The sequence below is a fragment of the Ascidiella aspersa genome, chromosome 6 (assembly GCF_963924565.1).
Source record: "Ascidiella aspersa chromosome 6, kaAscAspe10.2, whole genome shotgun sequence".
NCBI lineage: Eukaryota > Metazoa > Chordata > Ascidiacea > Phlebobranchia > Ascidiidae > Ascidiella > Ascidiella aspersa.
This window is the reverse complement of record NC_139452.1, coordinates 5376680-5397319: the sequence shown is the minus strand read 5'-3', so window position 1 is coordinate 5397319 and position 20640 is coordinate 5376680. Positions and strand designations below refer to the sequence as shown.

The 20640-nt window shown below is 34.4% G+C and overlaps 2 protein-coding genes across 2 annotated transcripts in view; both read right to left on the bottom strand.

Moving 5' to 3' along the window:
• LOC146139320 (chromatin remodeling protein domino-like) overlaps window positions 1-13563 on the bottom strand; it is a 40484-nt gene extending 26921 nt beyond the window's left edge. The window contains exons 1-25 of the mRNA XM_083391077.1: window positions 13493-13563; window positions 13097-13256; window positions 12857-12970; window positions 12569-12709; window positions 12036-12210; window positions 11782-11862; window positions 11298-11452; window positions 10732-10779; window positions 10051-10197; window positions 9603-9719; window positions 8967-9096; window positions 7892-8001; window positions 7382-7498; window positions 6574-6751; window positions 5821-5945; window positions 5093-5215; window positions 4312-4482; window positions 3303-3383; window positions 2974-3110; window positions 2382-2568; window positions 1806-1945; window positions 1188-1266; window positions 709-750; window positions 400-463; window positions 107-214 (exon numbers count right to left, since the gene is read on the bottom strand). Coding sequence (XP_083247203.1) covers window positions 107-214; window positions 400-463; window positions 709-750; window positions 1188-1266; window positions 1806-1945; window positions 2382-2568; window positions 2974-3110; window positions 3303-3383; window positions 4312-4482; window positions 5093-5215; window positions 5821-5945; window positions 6574-6751; window positions 7382-7498; window positions 7892-8001; window positions 8967-9096; window positions 9603-9719; window positions 10051-10197; window positions 10732-10779; window positions 11298-11452; window positions 11782-11862; window positions 12036-12210; window positions 12569-12709; window positions 12857-12970; window positions 13097-13256; window positions 13493-13527 — 2965 coding nt within the window. The 5' untranslated portion in view covers window positions 13528-13563. The remainder of the gene's footprint in view (window positions 1-106; window positions 215-399; window positions 464-708; window positions 751-1187; window positions 1267-1805; window positions 1946-2381; window positions 2569-2973; window positions 3111-3302; window positions 3384-4311; window positions 4483-5092; window positions 5216-5820; window positions 5946-6573; window positions 6752-7381; window positions 7499-7891; window positions 8002-8966; window positions 9097-9602; window positions 9720-10050; window positions 10198-10731; window positions 10780-11297; window positions 11453-11781; window positions 11863-12035; window positions 12211-12568; window positions 12710-12856; window positions 12971-13096; window positions 13257-13492) is intronic.
• A 2834-nt stretch (window positions 13564-16397) lies between these two features.
• LOC146139319 (E3 ubiquitin-protein ligase RNF213-like) lies at window positions 16398-19678 on the bottom strand. The gene is made up of 7 exons (XM_083392110.1): window positions 18908-19678; window positions 18733-18777; window positions 18557-18634; window positions 18105-18221; window positions 17691-17889; window positions 17085-17214; window positions 16398-16925 (listed from the first exon to the last, which is right to left on the bottom strand). The coding sequence occupies exons 1-7, from the start codon at window positions 19148-19150 to the stop codon at window positions 16787-16789; spliced, it is 951 nt and encodes a 316-aa protein (XP_083248236.1). The 5' UTR covers window positions 19151-19678; the 3' UTR covers window positions 16398-16786.
• Window positions 19679-20640: the final 962 nt, after the last annotated feature.

Genomic DNA, 20640 nt, shown 5'->3' with positions numbered 1-20640 from the left:
CTTTCTGTCTTTCGCTGCTCCCTGGGAATTTATTTCCCAAACAAATAAACATATCTATCTAACTATCTCCTGCAGAATTTCAAAAACATAAATAGTATTGACAAACCTGGTAAATGCCTGATCTGACCGTTTGGAATAGTTGCCCATCTTGTGCCCTGGGCTGTCTGGTATTGAAGGGTGATTGACTGGGTGGAATTACTTCTGGAGGTGGAATCTACACACATTTTAATAAAGGTTTTAATAATGCTAAAAAAGTTTTTTATTACTAAATTATAATCGCAGAACTTTTGCCATCAGTTGAGTCTGATAGTTCTTCATGCATTCTCAGATTGACTGAGGCAGTTTTTTATCATCATTGGCAAATTTATTACTTTTTTTTTGGAAATTGTATTTAATCACCTGTATCGTTTTTCGGTGGGATGGTCACAATTTTGGCTGAGGTTGGTTGGGCATTTGAGGAAGTCTGAAAATGCAAACATTCAAATTTTAAACTATGATGCGGTACTAACACTATCATTCAATATTGTTATAAAATCTCAAAAACTTTTATTAAATTTGTTAAGATATTAGTTTAAAATGTCACATCAGAAAAAGATTCTTTTTTCGCATCAATATATTCAGATGAACTATGCCAAGAATCATTCATCATTTGTAAGCTTGGTTCTTTCTCAACCATGATATCACAATATTACAAAAAATATTTTCTACCTTGGCATGAGCTCCTTGCTGTAAATTGAATGGAGAAGATTTCTGAAATAAGTTAAAATAAACCTGTTTTGAGAATATAAAAAAGACCATTTTTTTCAAGGCTCTTTTGTAGGTGCGCAATGTGTATCTGAAAAGTAAAATTCAAGGTATTGCAAAATGCAACAATCTTGAACAACTTTTCAGAAAGTATAATATTCGATTGTTATGACGGAGAAAAGGTGATGGTAAAGCCTGGTCTCCTCTTTACCAATCAAACGTTTCAATATACAAGTCACACTTGTGTTAAGAGTCTAAAGACCATGCATTTTTTAAAAAGGAAAGATTAAAAAAATTTAAATCACTTATCTACAACAGATTTAAGCAAGAAGGTTATTTAAAAGTAGGAAATAGTTGCGTGATTTTTCAAATACAAAAAATGTTTAAAAATGTATGTTGAATATTTTACTATACAAATATAACAAACTGAACTGAAAACTTACCTGTGACTGCAAGGCTGCCAAATAGAGTTTCTCCTGTACCATTGCTTTAATTTGATCTGTTACTGGAAGGTCAGCTGGCCTAAAAAATAGATTGTTTTTTGTCACATTTACGTCTGATAAAAATAAACATTCTTAAGTGCGAAGAACACTAATGCAATTAAATTTAGGTTTAAATGAATGCAATATTGTAGGGACGAGTACACTTTGTATCAGGGCAGTAGCGCCGCAATACGTTTATGTCACTTTTGTTTGATCTTCCCCCATGGCAAGTCATGCAGGGAATTGATTTCACCTCATGATGGTAGAGGGGGCTTTGATAACAGATTATAACAACACAAACACAGACGATTTCGTGATTTCTAAAAGAAGTCTGTATAAAACAACACACTTAATGGTCGTGCCACTTTTACTCTGAGTAAAATGAGTCTAGATCAGTGGTTTTTAAACTTACCTTAATCTTATGGATGTACCACATTTAAAGAAAATTATTCTGGTTTATAATATTGCAGGGGTCCACCATTATTTAAATAAAGCATTAAGAGTCGAGACAAATTAAATAAGTTTGACCACAACTGGTCTAGATTTTCTAAGAAAACAATTCAAGGTTTATTTACTTACACATCCACAGGAGGGGTGCTAGAGTGGATCTCCTCAATAAGCTTGCGAGGGGTTTGGAGTCCTTTAATCGAGTCGGCCTCCGTGGTTGAAAGTCGACTTAAGGTCGGAAGGTGAAGGTTCAAGTTGCACAGATTGACTTCCTAAAATTGACCAAAGAGGAATATTCTCATAAATATGAAGAAAACAAGCTCTTCCCAATGTTAGTCGTTGTCCTACATAAACTCAAATTGCTTGTTGTAATTTTGCTGTAATTACAAAAACTGTCTACAACAGTTTGCTTTTAAATACTTTGTATTTGTTTGAAACTATTTAGTTCAGCAGAGCCCTTTAATTTGGCAATCTGTGTGGAGAGTTTCACCTTTATGTTTCTCCAATATGATACACAAAAGCTGATAGTTGATCAACAAAAGTGCTATTGACACATGGAGATAAATATGTAGAAAAAAAAACAAGTACCAACTGAATTACAGGCTATTTTAATTAATATAATATTTTAATAAAGGTTTGTAAGGAGTGAATCTTTGTTATAAACAGAGCTATAAATTAATAATAAGATTAAAGCTATTAGGTACGAACTTCAAATGGATGCTTCTCCAAAACTTTGTGCACTATTGATGGAACATTTGCAACAATCGGTAGAATCACAAATGGAGAGACAGTTGGTCGGGGCTCGAAAAGGTTCGGGTGGTTGCAAACTTTGCGAAGCTGCATCAGAACGTTGATGACGCTCATAAAATGACCTCCAGCAAGTGTGTCTTTTGTGCTAAAGAAAACAGAAGTTTTTTTTTGCATTAAAAAAAACATGCAGGCTTTTTAATTAGAAGATTAGAAGATTGTGGTATTATCTTCAGAGCAGCATCGTCAGTGCTAACAAATATAACCCTGCTTTAAAAAGACAGTTTAAGAATTGTCAAATGTAACTGTCCACTTACAGAATGCACATCAGTATGCAAATAAGAAAGCGGACATTATTACTTTTCGATTGTTCCGACAGACTCCAGTAACAACATACTGAACTCCTATAATACAATCAATCCTATTTACAGTTAGTTATGATTGTTTACTCTTTTAGCTGTTTGATAAGAGATTAAATGTAATATTACATTGCCTGGTTTAATGTTGTACTTTTGAAGCATTAAGACACCAAGGTAACTTAATGGTTACTTACGATGCTTTAGACATGAAGTCTTCGTATAAGAAGCGCTGACGTTTGGAGAGGTGACACCGAATCACATGCTCGTACTTGTTGGGCATTTGCTTTTCAACATCTTTCTTGATACGGCGCAACAGAAAAGGACGCAAAACCTACAAAAAGTAAAAATCTCTATTAACCTCATCAAAAAAAAAACTATTAAACTACGGGATAATGTATTGTGCAACAACAAACAACTGCAAAACAAAGTGTTACATAACGAAAATTTGACACAACTACTTTTACAGACATTTTTTTAGTATTTTTATAGTATTATTTTCATTATGATTACTACTATATTATACCTTATGAAGTCGTCTGACAATCTTTTCATTGAATTCTTGGGCTCCCTCAATCATGCCAGTCATTGGGTTGGAAAACCACTCCTTAAAAAAGCAAGCAATATTTGTCAGAAGGCTGTTTATCTAATCAAAAGTGTTCTGTGAAGAATAAGAGAGTTCTGTACAAAAATTTCCAATCGCTAAAAAATGAAAATGCTTGGTTAAACCATTGAAATTAATTTAAGATTTTTTTAATTTGTTGATTTTACTGTACTTTCATTATTTATATTATTAGGGACAATAATTTTCTCCAGATAATGAGACCTGGATTCTGTACAACCCTAGTTATTAGGTTTATCAGTTGTTTGAAACTATTTAGTTCAGCAAAGCCCTTTTATTTGGCAATCTGTGTGGAGAGTTTCACCTTGCTGTCCCTCCAATACGTTACACAAAAGCTGATAATTGATCAACTTTCATGTCTTTGACAGAGGTATAAAACCATGACTTTAAGAAAAAGTGATAACTGCTTTTTTTTGTCAAAATGTGTAGTCCATTGTCACCACAATGTTGATTTTTTGGCAAAAAAAATTTGTTTAAAAATGGAAAACTAATGCATCTGTACCAAACTTGCTTTTTGATTATACACCAATTTTACACATAATGAATTATTTGTGGTCGAATAATATTTGCCACATTCTATGTAATAATATTCACAATCACACAAGCACTTTATTTAACTTATGGACATCCATGGGTATGGGTGATGGGCATATAAAAATAAACAATGGCTACAAATATTTCATTACAATAGTTTTCACATCCCTTACAATATTTTCATATCTTGCATATCAAAAGAATATGGTCTTTAAAATGCTTGAACCAGGCTCTATTTTTTTTTAAGTGTTACTGTGTTAAGGCATTTTTAGTTGGGTTTTAATTTTTGCCAAAAATTATTTGCCTGATCAAACTGTGGTGTGTAACTTTTAATAAATATTTTAGATCCACTATCCACCCAGTTTCCTTCTGCACTTACTTTAAACTCCTTGTGGGACTGGAAGACTTGTGGCATGAGGAAATGCATGAGCGACCACAACTCCATCAGGTTATTCTGCAGGGGAGTCCCCGTCAGAAGAAGGCGTCGCTGAGAGTTAAAGTTGAGCAAAGCTTGCCAGCGCTGCGATTTGAAGTTCTTGATGTTTTGGGCCTACAAAAGAACGATATTTTCTTTCTGAAGCTGCAGCAAGTATGGGCAAGCAATAAAATCAATATAAATATAAAGCACATGTAAATTAGTTTACAGTATTCCAAAATCAATCAATTCGTCACAAAGAAAAGGTGATAGCAAATATTTGCAAAGTCAGGTGCACCACCGATAGTGTGGAAGTGAAAACAACACACTATCAAAGTTGCACTTTGTTCGCAAATTTTAAGCATACCAAAACGTTCAGCAAAACAGGCATTTAAACAAAGATATCTTCGTTTTAAAAACATATTTTTTGTTCCTAATTCGTTCAGAGACCTAGTTGATGCTGGCACACAATATTTTTCATGCAGCGTTGTCTCATCATAACAAATCAATATGGAAAACTATTAACAACTATTAAAAAAATAAATTAATCTTGGATTTTCACTGTTGATAACATGTTGGAAAAAATAATCTTTTTTATTGGAAAGACAACATTTTACAGTATTTTTATTGCTGATCAGACATTACATTTTAGAGACAGTTTTTGGGTGTGAAATCAAATCTTACAAAAGCACTGTGCAGAAGTGCCAAAAGGTGAAATCGCAATCATGTTAAAAACGGAACTTACTTCATCCAAAATGAGGTACCTCCACTTCTTTCGTCTGAAACTTGGGTGGTCTTGTATCACAAGTTTGTAAGATGTGATACAAACATGAAACGCGTTGCTCTTTGTCCAACCAGTTCGTTTTAACTGGAAAATGAATACACAATCAATTAAAGTTAAACCTTGTAAAAGTGGATTTAACCGAACAACTTTTAATTAAACAGGATTCGGTTAAATATAAATGCGCCAGTTATCCCATATTGTTAGGCACAAATGGAAAGCATTGCTTTGTCAAACCAGTTCGTTTTGACTGGGTGGTTTGGATATACAAGGTAACCTTAAATTACAGGAACCATTTTAAATGAAACGCAATTTAAAATGTACTGCGCCGTTTATCCCATGCTGCTATGGTAAATACACCATGAGAGTAAAGAGACCAGACTCAATCTCCGAGATAAAAGAACTAGTCGCTAGGTTACATACGAAACATAGCAACTGAAGGATATCTCGTTTTTCTAAACTTCATGCAGACATTGATCGGTGATCCGAAAAAAGAATTTTGCCCAACACTTGAAAATCGCAGAAGCTATAGAAACACAAGACTTTTATTATTCAAATTTAAACTTTATCATGCTCAGGTGTTGCGTTTTTTTTTTAAAGGTTCAGTGACTAAAATAGCGTCCAAAATGTTTCTTTATTACGCTTAGTATTTGAGTCATTACAATAGGTTAAGAAACACTGGCTTAGAAAACCTTTCGCTCTTTTTGAGAACCGTAGTATGTGAGAATTTTAAAGCCAGGACACCATTTCTTGAACTCCATCTCCCAGTTAAGCATGACACTTGTCGGCACAACAATAAGATGGGGACCCCACACTCCTGAAATAAAAAAATAAAAAATTAATAATGGTGGCTTGGGATGTGTGATCATGAAATGGATGTGGGTGGTTGGGAAGAACATGCAGAGTTTGGAGGTAAACAGTAACTCCTTTGTTTGGAAAAATTTGTAGGGTTTTAAAAAAATGCACTAGAATGACATATGTGAAGTTCATATTTGGGTAAATGTGTATTGTGTAGGGTTTAGAAGTAAAACACAATAATATATAAAAATTTCAAATAAACAAGGTTTGGTATGGTAAACATCTTTGCGAAGGCATTTGTACTGCGCCGTTTATCCCATGCTGCTATGGTAAAAACAGCATGAGAGTAAAGAGACCAGATTTGATCTGCGAGATAAAAGCACTAGTCGCTAGGTTACGATCGAAACATAGCAACTGAAGATATCTCGGTACATTTTATAATTTTTTAGAACTATTTTGAAAGTGGGAAGGGAAGCACATAAGTGTACCAAGTGTTATGTATTAATCAGCTGTTTATGCTGATAAGTCACATTGATCCCAATTAGGCTAATGTCCTATTATGGATATCCCTTTCATTTTTAAAATATGTTTAGTATTTATGGCATAATTTAAAAAATATGTTGCCATAACTGATTTACTGATTTTACCTTTCTCCACAGCGAGATGTGCCAACAAAGCAATAGTTTGGATTGTTTTTCCCAAACCCATTTCATCAGCCAGGATTCCATTCAAACGCTTGGAATACATCGTCACCAACCAATCGAGCCCAATGTGCTGGTATTCGCGCAATGTGTGACGAAGTAAATGGGGAATTGTGGTTAGCACCTGAAAAACAATCCTAAGTGTTAATAGTTAAACAGTAAAATAGATGTGTTAAAACCACTCATAGTTGGTTTAAATGTCCTAAAGCTACGAGTTCTGTTGTGCAATGGATGGCAGACAGAAACGGAAAAGCTGAAGATATAATTTTCCTGTTTTGATCAACACAAGCTGACATGGTCTGTGACAGCTCACGCAAGTGTAGACAGGCTATATGGTTTAAATCAAGTCGTTGTCATACTGTGGCAATCCGTGAGGTGAGAAGGTTTTTGAAGGGGTCCGCCCAAAATATTTCTTGTTTTAAAGGTTGATAATTTAGTGAAAAATATTTTTTTTAATTTTATTGATAACTATTATTTTGACAGCTTTTGTACAGTGAGTAACGTTAGTAAACCGATTGGTATGGTAATTATTGTACAGTAAAATTGCTGTTTTCAACATTCAAGAGGTTTTCTATACGTTTCAAGGAAGCATAAGTTGTGCACAAGGTGAAAACGTTTGAGGACCACGGTTCAAAGTCAGAGTAGATTTAGCATCTCTAGATTGATAGTGTGACCAATACACCTTACCACAGAGCTATTAAAATATCAAAACAGAGCAGATTTGTCACTTAATGTAAATACATTAAAGTCTAACCTGGGTTGTAGCTAGGGTGTGTCCTGTTGGTTGTAAGGTCATCGCTTCAGCTGCTACATCTGTTATCTCTTTGCTTGGACTTGACTCTACGTTTTCACCAGCTGGTGCTGCTGGTTTCTGGTTTAACATAAAATAACTTTTTAATTTTGAGCAAAATGGAAACCACCATATAGTTTCTTTAACATTTTACAAATCATCAGGCATAAAACCATTAAACAACTCGCAAAATTCTGTTCGAAAACTAAAAGCATTAACTATTTGTTTAAAGAGAAATGTCCTAAAGCTACGAGTTCTGTTGTGCAATGGATGGCAGACAGATACGGAAAAGCTGAAGATATAATTTTCCTGTTTTGATCAACACAAGCTGACATGGTCTGTGACAACTCACGCAAGTGTAGACAGGGTTCTCTTGTTATAAATTCAGAAAACAGTAACTCAGGATATCTGGGCAGCTTCCTACTTTTTCAAGTGTGAAAAAATTGAACTCAATTTGCCAATCCTTGTTGTTACCTTGTCTTTGTCATAGTCCTTGTTGAGCAGATAATCCATCCCAATTTCTTCCTCCTCCTCTTCTGCTGCATCTGCTTCTTTGTCTTCTTCAACCTCATCCTCACTTGAACCTAGATACAAAAATAGTGTGATTGCTTAGTGCTATGGATTAGGCAAGACAGTTAATGTTGAATGGTATTGTTTGCGGACTAGCAAATTCACACATTTAGAATCACAACATTATTAGCTAATACTACAGTATCCGCTAGCAGCAGTTTTTTTTTAAACTATATGCCTTAAATTTTAGTGTTTTGTAATTTACAAAAAATGTATTTGTATAACAAATTGTCATGCAGATGACCATCGGCGTATAGGATTTTATTTTAGGAATCGCTGTAACATTGCAGTAAAAATTAGCTTTACTGCTGCAACCAACCAAATTTCTTATGACAAAGATAAACCTGTACTTATTTTGCAAGATAATATAATGTTATACCTTTACAATTAATAAATGCTGCACCTCACTTTCAATAGGTTCAGTTACAAAGTTCATTTTAAAATATTATAGTCTGTATCTCCGCATGGAACCGCCCACTTTGAACCAAGAGGGTGGATGGTAAAGAGATTTTTGTTCTTGCCAAATAAAGAGATCGGATGCAAACTGGTGCAACAACTTCACTCTACAGTGGCCGGTTTTAAGGTTGGTTAAAGTAAGTTATTTAAAGTAAATTTATAGAAGTAAAAGTTAAAGCTGTGTACACGCTGCAAATTGGTCCCCATCTTTCTTGAGTGTGGAAACACTGCAATTGCTTGTTTATTTAATTATTTAGAAAAATTGATTGTTCATGGATGGAAAATAAAGTGTCCAAATGGTTTATACAGGCAGTTAAAAACCACAGTAGTCTTTTGAATCTCTTTTTGTGACGGCACTACATATACCAGCAAAGTAACACCCATACTTTGAAATCTACTACTGGATATCTAAATAATACCTTTCGGAATTGAAAAAAATTCCCATCTTTTTTATTTTTTTATTAAACAACTTTAACAAGTTTAACCTGACACCATTTTTACACTGCTTTAAGTGGAAACTTACTTTGGTCAGAGTTCGACTCTTCTTCCTTTTCATCGGGTTCTTCAGTGGCAGGAGACCCTGGTGGGGAATCCCCATCTGCAGCACCTCCGTACATCTTTAGAAGCTCTTCGATCGGCATGTCACCCTCAGCCTACACAGAGGTATTTAAAATTGAATGAAATTTAGTAGTAATATCTATAAGAAATTGAGAATAAGTTAAAGAACAAACATTTTCGATTATTGGTAAGAAATTAAACCTCTTAAAACTAGTATTTATCATTGAGCAAGTTTTATGTTTAGAACTTCAGGTAGTTAGTAAAAAATATAATATATTGGTTTTATTTCAGCTTTTAAGCTTGAAAAAAAACAACGAGCACGTTATTTTAAAATTAATAACATTGTACTGTCAGGTTTAATTCCTCATCTCCATAATAAAGAAAAAGGCTGTATGAATAACAGAAGTCAATTTATTCCCAATAATGACCAACAAAAAATTTAAAAGTTTTTGTCAGCAAAGAGATGGGAAATGCAACATAATAAGTTGTAGAATTAAAGCAAAACATTATTCCACCCTCGCAAATTGGTTTCAATAAAAAACTGTACGTTTACATTTTCCATATGGGCAAGCCTAAGGTCTTGTATAAAGAAGATACAAACCTGAAGGTTTTCAATTTCCTTCTGATGATCAACATCTTTCTCCTGGTCTTCCTGTTCCTGAACAGTTGCTTCATCATCAGAAGAATTTTCATCCCCCGAAAACTCTGCATCATCCTCCTAAATAACAAACAGGGTTGAAAAAAATGTGTAATAAAAGAAAAAAAATATTATATGATAAACATTTAAACTTGCCGGTTTAACAAAAAAAAAAAAAAGCTTTTTTCATTAATTCTGTTATAAAAGGTATCCTGACATTGTTCGCTATTTCAAAGCATGTTGAAAGAGACATCAGAAAGACATAATCAACAAATAATTCAGCATTACGTCCCGTGTCTTAGAAAGAAGCATCATTTGTCTCTTAAAATTAAAAAATTGAGAACACCGGATAACTTTAACATTATGGTAAAAACAAACAGTTTTTTTTTAAATAGCTGGAGAAACCGCAAACCTTTTCAGAAACGTCCGTTGTCTTTTGCTTCTTTGCTTCAGTTGGTTCAGCATCTGTTTCACTTTGACGTTTTCGTGCAGATCTTCGCAGAGATATTGGAGATGGTTTGCTTGTTTCATCATTGTCTGACGAGGATGCATCTTCAGCCTAGTAGGAAAATATTGATTTACAACTAGACCATGCTGAAAGAATCCGACTGGAGTCTCAATTATTAGTTTTGGTTTAAAATATTGTTTTAGCATGTTTGGCTAAATAAATGTGGCGAAAAATGTCTAAAATTTTTCCCCCAGCTTTCTACATTATTTTTGTCGCAGCTAACAAAGTATTTTGGCGGTATTTTTCTTAGAAAACGTCATACATTTAATGTGGTGTAAAAACAGCATAAGACAAAGCTAAATGGAATTCAGAACAGTTTTTATTATTATTTAAAATTTGTACTGTCGTGTTTAATTCCCTTTCTCCACCACGAAGCAAAAGGCAGTATGAACAACAGAAGACAATTTATTCCCAATAATGACCAACAAATAATGGCAAGTAATTGATGGCAAAGAGATGGGAAACAAAATAAAATTAATTTACTCCCAGAAGTCTCATTGAAAGTCGTAATCCACAATTAAAACATATACAGCAGAAATTAGGTTAGTTATTTAGCTAATTAAGGAATAAACACCACTAGCATACCTCGGATGCTTGAGCTGTAGGTGTATCAGTATCTTTGTTAGGAGAATCCTAGAACGAAGACAAACAATTTGTTAGAATTACGAAAGTTTTATATAAGGTTCAACTTTATTTAAATATGTTATGCTTGAAACAGGTATTACGCTGCCTAATTTTTCTGAATCATTAGAACACTGGTTCGCCAAGTAAGCGCAAAAACCAGTAAACCAATAAGGAAATCATTATTGGCTTAGTGATAACAGATCTGGTATAAGCTGGTATATCCATTTATTGTTTACCTTAATGCTAATGTTGAATAATGTATTTCTATTATGTCAACTTTTAATGTTAACGTTTGGTAACAATGTTGATTTCATGCAAAGATCACTTCAACATTTAAAGGTGATGCATAATGTGCAAAAGATCTGTTTGGTGTATTCCTTCTGAATGACCTAACATCATACAACAACAATGCAGGCAAAGTAAAGGAATGGCAAATGCTTTATACAAGATTTTATAAAAAATTCATTCATTTAAACGTATTTCATGAAAGCTGCTGCACTCCGAGGTAAATTTTAGAACAAACCAACCTCTTGAGTTTCCTTCTTGTCCTTTTCGGAAGTGGCTTCTTCTTCGTGAGGTAAAGGCTTCCCAATGTTCTCCACCGCATCAACTGGAAGCTGATTCAACAAGTCTTCAAACGGGAGTTCACTTTCTTGTTTCAGTAGTGCAAGCTCATCCGAAACTAGAAGGGTTGAAACACCAGTTAGACAAACGCTATTTATTTAAAGGACAAAGACCGAAGTTTTCACATTTTTACATTCCTTCTTATTGATACTTTACCCTAAAAATATTTCCTAGGCGGAAAACTAAGTTGAGAGACATCAGAAAGACATAATCAACAAAGAATTCAGAATTACGTCCCGTGTCTTAGAAAGAAGCATCATTTGTCTCTCGCTAACTTTGTTTACTTATTTAAAGACTTTTTAGTTTCAACCACACCATGTCACTGAGTAAAGTAGAATTTGCAGACATTTTGATCAGTTAACGCTGTTTAAATAAATAATAACTAACCATTTTCTTCTGTGTTTTCTTCTTCTTCCACTGCAATTGTTTCTTCATCGTCAGTGGATGCTCCTTGCGGCAAAAACTCATCTGGAATAAAAAATAAATAAACTCCACAACTGGCAAAAACGTAATACAAGAAAGTCTAAACAAATATGCCACGTGGTCTAAATAAAATAGATGTTTTCAATTTTGTAGAGTAAAACAGGTAATGGAAAACAAAATTATGGTAACCTAAAAATGAAAAAAATGTGCTAGCTTACCATCACTTCCATGCTTCGAACTTGTTTTTGACATAGGGCTTGTTGGACCCTGATTGAGGCCCTGGGTCAACCAGTCAGAATATTTGGCCGTCTGGTCAACAATGAAGTTCAGATGGACATCGAGGGCTTTTTGACGTTTTTCATCCAGGAGACATTGTTGCTTGTATTGTACAACCTAAAATCACGTACTTTCCGTAAGTTGGGTGAACAACTTTTCTATTTGATTTTGTTTTGGAATAATATACATAATCGTTACGATTTTAGAATTTTTACTAAAGATGAATTTTAGTTCTCGGGCAATAAGCTTTATAAACAAAAGCTGCTTAAGATGTTGCAGGTAATATTGCTGCCCACAAAATATAAAATTTGCATGCAGAAGCAGAACCTACACTTTTTAATGTTTGAACCATATATAGGAAAAAATAAATTATGCTGCAAAAATGTAAAGTAACAACAAAAATGCAACATTTTGGCTCAATGATATCAGTGGAAATGAATTTATGAACAAAACCAGAACAATTTAATTTACACACCTTCCCAATGTTTGACCAGAAAATTTTCACTTGTCTAGCGATGCTTGAAGCAATCCTTCGAAGTTTCTGTTGTTCTTCTTTTTCAGCTCTCTTTTCTTTTTCATGCTGATCTTTGTGGTAATTTGAGACCATTCGAACAAGCTGTACAAAAACACAGAAGCTAAGATAAAGGAATAGACATTCAAATAGAAAAGTATTTAGTTAAGTTTTTGTTGATATTAAGGGATTAAAAAAGATTAGTTCTAGTGTTTTTCCATTCAAAGAAAGCTTTCTATAAGTACAACAAACCTTTCTGGCAGCAACTCTCTTCCACTTTCTCTCTTGGGCAAAGTCAGCTGCCAACCATCGCATTTCTTCCAAAAGGTAATCCCAATGGGTTTTATTGCGTGGAGGCTCTTGTACCTTGAAATAAAGGTTTTAAATAGAAACATATACATGAAAACAAAAAAGTACAGCTTTACAAATTCGTTAGAAAAAAAAGTACAAATTTTCTCTTTTATAAACAGCGATTCAAGCAATTGTTAATACCTTTGGTAGTCGCCTTTGTGACCATAATCCCTGCTTCCTTAGTTCAGCAACTCTGCGTTGCACAACAGCCTCTTGTTTTGCACGCTCCAGAATTTCTTCTTGTGAACCAATTGTGTCCTCATAAACATCAGAAAGCGTGTTGCGAGATGAGCGTTTCAAGCTATTGAAAATACTTAATTTATTCAACTGTATACTCAAATAATTCCACAATTTTGTTAGACATACTATACAAGTACACCGCTCTTATATTAAATATGATATCTGTATACTCAAACAATTCCAAAATTTTGTTAAGACATACTTAACAAGTACACCGCTCTTATAATAAAAATGATATGCAAACAGAGATAAAGCCTCCGCAACAAAAACAAGAATAAACTTTCACCAAATACCTACCGTAGAGTAGAAGCAGGTGACAGTGGTGTCGTCATGAAACCAAACCGCCTGGGTTGGTCAGAATTAATTGGTGTTCTGCAAAAATATGTGTAAATAACATCTGATACTAACTAAAATATATACATACTTTGTAATTCACAAATACAAAATATATATCAAGCCCAAAACAAATTACCTTTCCTGTGAGTTGGTTTGGGGTGATTTCGGAGTTTCATCTGGACCTCTAATCTAGTAAAAAGTGTTTAAAAAGTTCTAGTTTAAATGTTCATTAATCTTGGAAAATATTGTTTACTACAAATTGTGAATCTAATATAAAATTGTCACAAAAATGGCTAACCTTGACCACTTGGGGTTCTTGATGGGATTTTGACTTGTTAGAACTCCCAGAATCTGAGGAAGTTTTACGCTTGGTACCACCATGGAGAATCGGGTTTTGCTGTAGATAATCGACGAACTGATTTGACGGGCGTCTTTTAAAGTTTGCAAACTCTATGAAGTTGCCGTCATGTTGAAGAAAAAACAGCTCCGTGACCAGGTCTTTGAAATTTGAAGTGGACTCTTCAATTTGGGCATTTTGCCAATCTGCCACTACGGACCGCTTTTCTTCAATGGTCAAAAGTGCCATTGTTGCTCAGTTATCTCTTTTCATGGGGGTGTGGTATTGCATTGGGGATGGTCGTTGGTGATTATCTGGTAAAATAAACACTACAACTTAGTAAAAATCGAGCATATCCGATTTGCGAGTTGTCAGTTTTCCAGTTTTAGTAATGTACCTCTGTGGAAAGTATGGCAAGTGCACCAGCATGTTTTTGTAAGATTTCAGTGCACCTGGAAAAAATTTGAACTGCACCCCAAGTGTAAAACGCTTATGCGTTATACGTTTACAGTGCAATGAGTGCATCAGAAAATTATGCACCCAGTAAATTGAAAGTGCACCAGAGTGCACTTTTTTTACCTTTGTTGCACCCGGTCACCCAGATTCTTTCAGCCGTGCACCAGTTAGATCTTGTCGAGATCTGCCATACTTTCCAGACTGAGCTATCGGCAATAAACAGATTTAAAAAAATTTTTAGGACTGATGATTTACTTGGTTACAACTTACAACCAAAGTTTGGTGCTTAATTGTGATCAAATATCATCAAGTAACTTAATCTTTACTTTAAAATCTCCCAAAAGTGTGTTTAAGTTAATGTTTTCCAACTCTTATAAACACAGGAGTAGGACATTACCCAGTCTGGAATATATGGCAGATCTCTACATGTTCTCGCAGGTGGACAGAGAAAAAAATTAAAGAAACTGGGTGCAGCAAAAGTCAAAACTGAACCCTGATAGGTAGTAGCACGTAAAAAAAATGAAGAGGGGGGGTGGCTTGGAGTTGGTCTAGAATCTTACCACAGCGTTAAAACAATTATTACATTAATGCACAATATTTGGGTTAGCGTTTGGTTATGGGTGGGTATTGCATGATCTACCAAACCTTAACCCGCACCCCAACCAAGTAACATGCGATGTGGTAGGATTTTAGACCAGCACCAAGCAGGGATTAAAGCAATAAATAAATATATATATAGGTAAACGCGATTTAGAGATTAAAAATTGAAAAACGTTTCTAAAAATAGTTTACGCGCTGCGACTAATTTTAAGTCCAGTCTAGTTTTGATGCTGCACCTTTAAAGGCGTGGTCGCTTTTTTCTATAAACACTTATTAACAACTTAAAATTATCTAATCTAGTATCGGTTAGAATCGCACCGGGCAATAAATAATCATAAAGTTTAAACTTTAGCAACATGGTCGAGGTATCTAGGCAAAGCACAGAAAACGAATTCCCGCCCAATATTTTACCTTTGCGGCGAATCCGGTTTAATCTTCATTAAGCGAATTCCATCGAGCGTCAAGTAACTTGTATCCCGACGGATCAATACTTGACATTCATTTTGCCAACATCGCCGTGAACAACATGGAAATAGGATTGAAATGCGGACAAATTTTCGGCAAGCAGCTCACTTGTCAGTTCGGTTGAGAAAGTGAGCGCGAATATCTCGCCCTCATGCTGTATCGCTGGTGCGCATGCGCAGAACGAGCTGCTTTTTTTACCACGCGGTTCCTTCTTTGTGCGAAATGGCGAAAGAGATTAAACTCACACGTAAATACCAAATAGCGTCGATTTATTTTTGTTAAAATAAGTTTTAATTTGAATTTTTTTTCTAGATTACTTGCCATGGGAATTTTTTTACAGGGTTAAAGATCCAATTTTGACCAGAAAAACTTTCAGTTAATTAATAAATCTATGACCTTCATTTGACATGTAGAATAAAATAACACGTTTGTTTTGTAGAACAAAAAAAAAAAAAACGGTAATCTTATCTAGTGTAAGTAAAAACTTTAAAACACATCGTATATTAATGTCCTTGTTGATAAACCTAAGCCTGCCGGAGGTTGATTTTTGCTTTTACACTTTGCAATCTGCTCACATGGTTGTTGTGTTTGCATTGCTGGTTCAGCAATTACCTTCGTCGAGTGGCATTTTGGGCACGTGTCGTTATTTAATAGAGCATCGTGTTTGAAATCAGCTAATGCCCAACTGCGTCACTATTTAAACAAACTTTATCTTAATGAACATGCAATACTTTTTAAAAAACACAAACCGGTTTATTACAACTCAGATGGAAACGCTGATTAGTTTTAACAGGAAACGCTATCTTTAAAACTAATGGTTTTGAGGATGTATAACTGTACACCACTATTCCCCAATCCTGTAACTTATGGTAGGTTTCCCGTAGTATTGATTAAATACTCTGAAGTCAGCTTTTCTTGTTATCTACATAACGCAACTACTGTAATATCCAAGTCAAAAAATGTTTGTCACACTATTTTACTTCTCAGAAATAATACCACCACTAGGAAGAATCACATTCTATTATTACACAAAATTTACAAGGCGATGAACTTATATTGAGAAAAGAAATTACCCGATTGGAAAACATTCTACAGTGTTACAGAGTGTTATAGAAATGAGAAATGAAACTCAATAAAAATTGAAGGAAAATATAACTGTACAATGCAATTGGCTACATAGGAATTGAAGAAACCCTTAGATATTACAAAAAACATTTATTAACAAGGCCGGAATGTTTTTAAAGCAAAGTATGTCCATTACATGGCATTTTACAGAGACTGGTCATTTAAAACCAGTCAACTAGAACTAAAAAAAGTGTTAAAAATAGAAAAAAATCAATTATTTTACAATTTAAAAAAGTTACACTATTTACAATTTCCACTGTACTGTAAAGATATTAAGCAAGAAACTTCATAGATAAGGCAAAAACTTGCTGGGCATGTTTTACACAAACTTCAGCAGGAATTCCTTCGCACCACTTTGTGTCTGGATCATCATATTTTCCATCTATGTACTCGTACAAAACGTCCCGCAAACTACAAAAAGGATGATACTTAAATGCCCACATCAGCTTATAATACATGAAAACAACATTTTATTTTATTTTTAGAACAACATTTTCAAAGAAAATAAAACAGCAACATGTTTTATGTATGATAATCTGTAACACAAAATATATGCTGTATTATATTTACCTCCAGTCCTCTTGTAGTTCAGGACCAACCATCATGACTGAGTTAAGCTCAAATTGTAGAACTTCAACATTCTTCATTTGCTGTAGGGCTTGTCCCAGTTGAGTTTCCAGATCCTCAGGTATTTCTGTGGCTAAAACAAGAGTAACAGTGCTTGTTTACCTCTGATAAAGTTTTAAGTGAAATATGACCATGTATAAAGCCAAAAGTCCAGTGCAAACTTAACAGTTTACCAGCAGAATCTTAAAAAAAAAATATGCCTAACTCAGTGTCATATCCGCAAATTAACATCTTTCATAACTGCTGGCACTGTACCCATACATAATGTTAATATTGCAGCTAAATAATGGTAATACCATAGCGTACTACAGGGCAGTATTGTTATGACTGGACATAAGTCACTGTTTTTAGTTTAGCTTACTTTAAGTATTTTGAAAAAAGGACTTTATAAATGAAGACTTCAGTCATGTCAAAATGTCTGGCTTTCAACACTGCTAAGGGGGTTAATATATAAAGAGCAAACAATTAATATAAATGATTTTAAACTGTTTTATAACACTATATGACCACAAGGTGAACTGAAAAAAATATATTTTATATTTATTCTACCTGTGCTAGTTGAAACAAGTTGGAAAGGATTTTGTCCGATGCGCACAGATATAACGGCTCGGTGCCATGAAAGCCTTTCATACAATGCAAAGCAGTGAGAAATCTTCGCGGATCTTGGAATTAGAGCAGTTTCATCAGGCAAAAGAAGCAGTTCACTTTCAGCGTACACACAAATAGTCTGTTCAGGTTCGCCACCAAGCTATAAAAACAAGAATACTGATGAGTTTTACCAACTGCTATTTGAAAAGTACTTGCGAAAGAAATTTATAAAAATCACACTTTAAATATGGCAGCAGGCCAGGCTAAAATATTTAACTAAATAAATGATTGGCTATATAAATCAATTCATATACCAAATATTTAAAAAATCATACCTTTTTTATCATAGTCATACCAAAAAAAACAGAATTCTACCTTTGCTAGAAGCTGAATGACCAGAGTTACATATCTGACAGCTTCACAGATATCAGCTTTTCTTGCATTCTTCATTGAAGTGTCAATGGACTGCACCAACTTAGCGGGTAGTGGAACCTAGATTAAGCGAGATTGTACATTTATTAACCTAAATAGCAATAAATTTAACTTCAGAATATGGTAAAGAAATAAAACACATTTATATTTTTCAAAACATTTCTAATCTCTAACTTTGTTGACAGGAAAGGTAAAATGATAAGTGGTACTTGCTGAGTAAAGAAATAAAATTTTATTGGAAGAATAACTAAGTATGACCAGAAGACTAAAAGCAATTACTTTGACCTGCAGGCAATTTTTGAAATACCATTTGGCAAAAAATCCCTATTTTTTAAACTGCTGATCTTACAAATATAACAAAAATTAAATATTTTTTTAATGTAAGTCCCACTAACCTGTTTAGTTTTTTCTTTCATAATTTCACAATCTTTTCCCAACCCAACATCTTGCGGATAAGACATCCTTGGAATTGTCTAAAATTAAACAAACAAGAATAACTTAATGATAAAAAACTAGAGGTTCCTTAACATCTAATCTGGTGAATGATTCCATGCACCAAAGGTATAAATACCTCTTTTTTGATGTTTCTCTTTCCCATGACAAATCTTTCAACAACCTTGAAGTACAAAATAACACTATTTAGTAATTAATACGGTTAATAAAATAAATTATTTATTGCATTTTTTACCATACAGTGTACTAGAAAATAAATTATATTTCATTTTGCAGTAAAATACAATTGTTACCTTTCTCTGTAGCAGGGGTAGGTTGTAGGTGATATTGTGTTGTGGTCTGTTGTCTGACACAGTTGCTTCATATTGTGAATTGGCCAGGATTAGTGGCATAAGATCTCGTTTCTCGTTAACGCAAATCAGATGTTTGGGTTCAATGTCAGAAACTTCAACTTGCCTAAACCTACACGAAAGGCAGATTAAATCAGGTAATGCAACTTCAAGATTTATACAAACCAACGACAGGTAAGAAAACATATTTTCTTGTTTGTACTTTCTTTAAAAAATTAAAGGATTGTCGTTTATTGTACGGATATGTATTAATTCTTGCTATTGAACTAAATAATTCATCATGCAAAACAAATAAAAGTTATGCCTGTCCTTAGGATTACCACATATGTAGTGGTATTTTACAATATCAGATAAAGTAGAAATGCATTTTATTTTGCATTACAAATTACAATGCATTTACTAAAAAGTGAATTGAGTTGCTGATAATTTAGCTGTGGCATAATGTCACCAAGTTAACAAATTAAATAAATAGTTACCACACAGGGGCGTAGCGTGGGGGAGGGGGGTATTTAGGAGTCTTGACACCCCCCTTTGAAATCTCAGTAAACAATTATCACAAAACTAAAACCGTGATTGATGCAATGTTACATCGGTAACATTTTTTTACATCGGAAACATTGCACCTGGCATTGAAAACACGTTAGTCGTCGGTGCTTATCGCCGCCAACGCCTAATCACGCTCGTTATCGTTGTTTCATTTAGCAGTCGCCTGTCAGTGTCACCGACTCAAGTAATCTCAAGCAGGCCTGTTAACGAATATATATTTTATTGATGAAAACAGGCGTGCAAGCTACAGCAAACGTCTTCACCGCAGGTCGCTCTATTCAATGTTTTTATTAGCCTAAATCTCGAAAAGGAGCGCTTGACCGTCGCATTTTGAAACCTCGATTAAAACGTCGACGAACTATTTCCCGATGCACTGACAATAAATCGCCGTCTTAACTTTAGTAATAAGCCATGTTTGTGTTTTTCTTGCACAGTTTCAGCGGAATAATTTACTAATTATACAGAGTTCAAAAAGGGCGATTTTAAAGCCACGCTTCATACCATCGGCAAAATTAAACTACAAATATCACCAAATTTGTTGATAAGCATCGTTATTTTTGCTGACAACGAAGTGCAACAGTTTGTGATTGATACGTCACAGAGGCTGTTCTTACACCGCAATTCCATAGCGTTTCGCGCGCAATTAAAATCACTTGACAATCGGACTTGAATACGAGGTGTTGCAAATTTTCTATCGTTAGCTCATTATAACTAATCGCCGTTTTTAGCGTCCAGAATACACGAAACCTAATTTTTTTCGGGCTCCGCCCGTACCCTCTAGGGGTGTTTATAACACATCTCCCCAAACCCCCTAGGTGATTTAGGTTACTGATCATGTTACACAGTGGCGTATCCAGGGGGCCGGGGTTTGCTACACCCCCTTTTTGTGAGTAATATTATTGTTTGTTGTTCGTTTTGGTCAGGGTTAAGCAAACTGTCCGAAGCGGCAATGTTCTGAATGTATTTGGGTCACGCGTCTTAAGCTAATGCGTAGCCAAAATCTAAGGCAAAACTTCGTTTTTGTCTTTTTTTGGTCGACCGTAAAACGCAGTATGTTTTTTCTCTTTCGTTATTTGTTTAGGTTGGCTGATTATATTATCAAGTGTAAATTCGACAATTAACAACGCTAA

Bases quoted from the DNA above. Each gene is read 5' to 3' on its own strand.
- LOC146139319 (XM_083392110.1), bottom strand. From the start codon at position 19,150: ATGTTTTCTTACCTGTCGTTGGTTTGTATAAATCTTGAAGTTGCATTA. The intron at 18,778-18,907 runs GTAACAATTGTA...TTGTACTTCAAG, and splicing joins TACCCCTGCTACAGAGAAAG to GTTGTTGAAAGATTTGTCAT. The intron at 17,890-18,104 runs GTAGAATTCTGT...TTGTTTTTATAG, and splicing joins TCATTCAGCTTCTAGCAAAG to CTTGGTGGCGAACCTGAACA.